The sequence below is a fragment of the Maniola jurtina genome, chromosome 14 (assembly GCF_905333055.1).
Source record: "Maniola jurtina chromosome 14, ilManJurt1.1, whole genome shotgun sequence".
Lineage (NCBI taxonomy): Eukaryota > Metazoa > Arthropoda > Insecta > Lepidoptera > Nymphalidae > Maniola > Maniola jurtina.
In genome coordinates, this window is record NC_060042.1 from 13,320,693 (window position 1) to 13,325,929 (window position 5,237).

General features: G+C 36.7%; 1 protein-coding gene across 1 annotated transcript; it reads left to right on the forward strand.

Annotated features, from left to right (window-relative positions):
* Positions 1–1,903: 1,903 nt before the first annotated feature.
* Positions 1,904–4,107, forward strand: LOC123871680 (protein ALP1-like). Its single transcript, XM_045915590.1, has one exon. The coding sequence runs from the start codon at positions 2,472–2,474 to the stop codon at positions 3,339–3,341; it is 870 nt and encodes a 289-aa protein (XP_045771546.1). The 5' UTR covers positions 1,904–2,471; the 3' UTR covers positions 3,342–4,107.
* The last annotated feature ends 1,130 nt before the right edge of the window (positions 4,108–5,237 follow it).

A 5,237-nucleotide genomic window follows, 5' to 3' on the forward strand; every position in this document is an offset into this window, starting at 1 on the left:
CCATATTATGGAAAAATACTAATTGCAATGCAGAACTCATTGCTTTCAGAATAACTTTAATTAATTACCCATGGTATTTTTTGGACCCTGTGGTCTGGTGCTTTGGCAAAATGGTAACATTACGAATGACGACTCCCCATCGAAAGTTGAGGCCGCGTTGATTTGTAGCCGGGAACATAAAACTATCTGGTACTGTGGACTGTGGTATTAAACGCAATACGGAACTGCTTCCGGTATCTGGGAAATTGGATCATTTGATCTATATCCTGTAAGATTTTTTTATGAGATCACCACAATTTGATTCTTTTTGCGATTTGATTGAAAAATTAGTTTGATATTATATTAGGCCAAATGCATCGTTATCATCATCATCATCATCAACCGGTAGAAGTCTAGTCAGCTAGTCTATCCACTGGAGATAGATCTCTTGTAGTAAATTCCATTGCGTCACCAACCATGGTCTTGGAGTACACCTCACCAGTACTAACCACAACCTGGAGTCGTCTGGTGTCGTCTAGCCATCAAGTGGGAGGTTCAGTTACTTAAGTGCCAAATTTTTATTCAGGCCTCTAAAAATGAACTACAGTAAAATTACTTAGAAATTTCATTGAAGTGTAAATAAAAATACTATAGGTATAAAAAGTGGCATGTCTTAAGTCAGGGTAAAGCTATTTCAGTTCTAAATTAAAACCTTTGTCCAGTCATTTTTGCGTGAAAGAGTAATAAACTCTCACACACACAAACGCACGCGCACACACACAAACACACGCGCGCGCGCGCGCCCACACACACACACACGCGCGCGCGCCCACACACACACACAGACACACGCGCGCGCCCACACACACACACACACGCACACACGCACATAAACTATCGCATTAATAATAATAGGCATTAGTGTGACAATAGGCATTAGTTTGCCCTACAATTGATCGTGCGCGCACATCCTCTAATCGCAGCAAATCACTGTAATTAAACGGATTCTTTCTCTAATTGCTTTCACGGCACTGTACTGAAATGCGCTTGTACACGCTAAGAAAATTTGCCGTTCCTGCGGCAGACAAGACAAATTCTTCGTGTAGACGACAAGAATTTTGTCTGTTCCACACACGAAAACTTTTCGTGTCTTCCGCAGACAAGACCAATGGAAACGTGTACACGACACGATTCTTTTCGTGCAGTCGACAGTCGGGCGTAGGGCGCGCAAGTAATAACAAGTGTAATCAGTGAGTTTCGTTTATTTATATAAATGTTAACTACAAAGCAAAAAAGAATGATAATTGCATATTATTATTATAACAAAATAAAAAAGGAAACAAAAAACAAGAGACTTTACTGGGTTCATCCAATTATACAAGAGAAAAATGAGTTTGGCGGGTTCATTACCCTTTACCGTGTCATGCGACAACATGAGGAAAAATTTGTGGATTATTTTCGCATGAAAATTTCTACGTTTGACAAGCTTTTGACAACAATAGAAAATAATATACGACATGAAAATACCAAAATGCGAGAAAGTATTCCTCCATACATTAGATTGGCCGTAACATTAAGGTAAGTAATTTTTTTAAGCATATTGATTTGAACGTTATACAATAATAAATGTCTTTGAAGTGTTACATGTTTCCAAATTCAACAGACTCCACATGTTCATATTCTTCAGAAAAGTCAAAGTGAAATTCATCTGTATGCGATGTTTCCACACTACTAATAGTTTCAGTGTCAAATTCAATGGATGTAGATTTTTGAGTACTGTAACCTGGTCGAGTCGAGTATGATGGGCCGGGTACGTTAAATGACGACGTAGAAGGCTGCGTTGTTTTGTAATACTCAGTACTCCATTGATGCTGAACATCACTTCCCTTTCGTTGTTGCGTAGAACGCACAAGTTTTAAAAACTTCAAACTGGAAATCCACCATTTCCTCATCACTGAACTTATCAACACTCGGAGCTATACTTTTAAAAAATGACATGGCACGGCTCTCTTCTTCTTTGGTAGCAGCCTTTATAAATTCTGCCATATTTTTGTCCACCTCGCTAACATCCTGTTTCTTTTTTTTCGCGATCGGTGTATGTTCTACGGGACTTTTTTCCACGTTTGTTGTTTCGGGTATATTTGACTCAGTGTCTCGGCGTGTTACAATTTTTGTCAAAAATAACATTTCGTCGTAAAAATCACATTTACGAATCTTCTTAGCACCCGATCCCGATTTCATTTCTTTAAGTCTTCTGTGACATTTCATCCACCTATCTCGCAAACTTGTCCATTTTTTTGCTGTAGACTTTGCTGAAACAAAAAACGAACTACCGTTAGAAAGTAGGTACCATCTATTGCAAGTAGACATAAACTTCATATAAAAAAGGAAATGACCTCATTGTAAGAGTAAGAACACACTTGCAATTAATCGCACTGCAAGTTGCAAGTGTGTTCTTGCTCTAAGACATTGTTACAATTTTTTACAGATACATGGCAACTGGAGATGCCTTCGCACGTCTTCATTTCGATTTTCGAATCGGAATAAAAACAATAGCGAACATTGTACGTGAAGTTACTCATCATATTTGGTCAGAATTATCTACAGTTTATATGCGGATGCCAACACAAGAAGAATGGTTGAATATAGCACAAAGATATGAAATAAATGCCAATTTTCCACACTGTCTTGGAGCACTGGACGGGAAACATATTAGAATAATTAAACCCGAAGAAAGTGGATCAATGTTTTTAAATTATAAACATTTCTTTTCTATTGTTCTCATGGCTATTGTGGATTCCAACTACAATTACATTTTTATTGATGTAGGGTCGTATGGTAAAGAATGTGATTCAAATGTTTTCAAAGAAACACAGTTTTGGAAAAAACTTGTTGACAATACGTTAAACATACCATCCCCATGCTCTATAATAAATACTAACTATATATTACCATATGTTTTTGTAGCTGATGAAGCTTTCGCACTTCATGCTAACGTACTTCGACCCTACGGTGGTAACGAACTCACAAAAGAACAAAAGATATTTAATTATCGCTTGACAAGGGCAAGAAGATACGTCGAGTGTGCATTTGGAATAATGGCCAACAAATGGAGAATTCTGCACCGATCTTTAAACTTAAGTCTCGATTTAACAGTTGCTATTGTAAAAACTACTTGCGTTTTGCAAAATTTTATTCATACAGAAGAAGGTCACGTTGAGCCTTTAATCAATCGAGACCGATTAAATAGTCCATTGCATTTAGAAGGCAATAATCTCACAGCAGACGAAATTCGTCAAAAATATACTGAATATTTTTCCTCTGATGAAGGATCACTGCCATGGCAAGATAAATACACATAAAAAATAAGTTCTAAAACTAAAACCCGACTACTAAATTTTAATCCAAAAAGTGTGAAACAAGGAATTATTCTTACCTGCCATATTGTTTAAATAAACAATTACATGTTATATTTTTTTTCATGTTTATACGTATTTTATTATAAGTATTAGTCATTATCGTTTTTAGCAAAGCCGTGTCCGTATGCTACTTAGCGCTATTGAACTTATGATTGCTTGCAACTTAAATCTTTTATTGTAGATGTATTTAATGTGGGTAACGACAATGATTAATATTTATAATAATATATAGCTATATAGAATATATCTAGTAATCTGAATTTTTGAAAATTGTAAAAAGATAGTAATATGTTGTAAGTACTTACCATATTCATTTTTTTTGACATTTGTCATTTCGTCGAAGTCTTTGTTTAAGATAGTAAATATTTCTCTCCATGCTTCGTATGTGAGTCTTTTATCTTTATATATGTCTAAAGTTTTGTCCCACAATACCGGTCGTCCTTCTACTAAAGTTATAAGTAACTCATCAGCCATTTTGTACTCTACGCTGCAATACACGTCCACACCAAACGCACAACGCACAACAAAAACTGGGCTGGCTCAACCCTACTACACCGCCCCCCCGCCGCTCCGCAACAACGTTCGCCGCGTCGTGTCTTGCGCAGACAAGATTTTTTTCGTGCACCGCTGCGAGCAGTGTACACAGTTATTTTCTAGTTACGACACGAATTCTTAGGTACGCCCGGCGTTTTTTCTTAGCGTGTACAAGCGCCGTCAGATAAAGTTAGTGTCGTTTTGCCATCGATATACAAGTAGTATCTACAAACGCTTTGGATGATCGATGGAATCGATTTAGAAAATAAGATTCAAAACATTTCAACTGGGAATTGAAACCTAGAATAAGAATCTCAACTATCAAGACCTAAGGTTTAGTGCCTATTCTAATTTTTTTGAAATCAAACTTTTGATTGCACACACTAATCTACCTGAATATGTAGTTTTCTTAAAACTTTAACTGAAAATCGAACTTAAGACTTTTGCTTACATACACCACTAAGTCAGAGATTCAAATAGAACTCTATTATATGTAAAAGTTAACAAATAAATCGACTTGTTACATTCCAAGTCAGAAACAACGCATTCGGTTCAAACGAACTTGAAACATTACATTAAACTCGCATACTTGAAACTTTTCTCTTACATTACTCTTAAATTCCCATCCAGCTTGGCGAGCGGCCTATTTAGGTCAATAGCACACTTGCGACATGTCGTGCGATAAATAATTGCTTGAAGGAAAAAGTGAAAAGGCAACAAGGCAAGCATGCTTCAACCTAGACCTCATCATTGCTCTCAAGCTTATCTCGCAATAAAAAAAAAACAAGTATGTAGGTAACATAGCAAAATCAAAATTTATTTATTTCCTGTAGGGTAACTTGTGTCTCTTACGCTACGTCTGAGGCTCTACCATGGTTTAGAATATAATTATACTGAGAAGAGCCAGTATAATTCCACTTAATAGTTGCTCTTTTAAAATTATAAGAAGTTACAGTAAGTAACAATACAACCATATCATCTTATGGGCAACTGGAAGCTCAGGCAGTTCCTTCCATGCAACTTGGCCACTAAGGGATTCATCAAAATAAAATGTAAGACAAAAAGTCGTCAGTCTACTGGAGTGCTCAACCGACAGTTGCGCAGAAAGAGTATAATGTCTGCTGCACGTAGCTAATTTTTCAATGCTGTCAACCCCATGTACGTAATTTGGACCCATTTGGGCGTATGATAATAAAAAATCTTTTGCAACAACATCCTTAAGTAAAAACTCGTCAAGTGTGTGTCAGAATACGCATGACGTTGGGTTCCGTAGTTATGCTTATAAAAACCACCACTTGGTAGTAA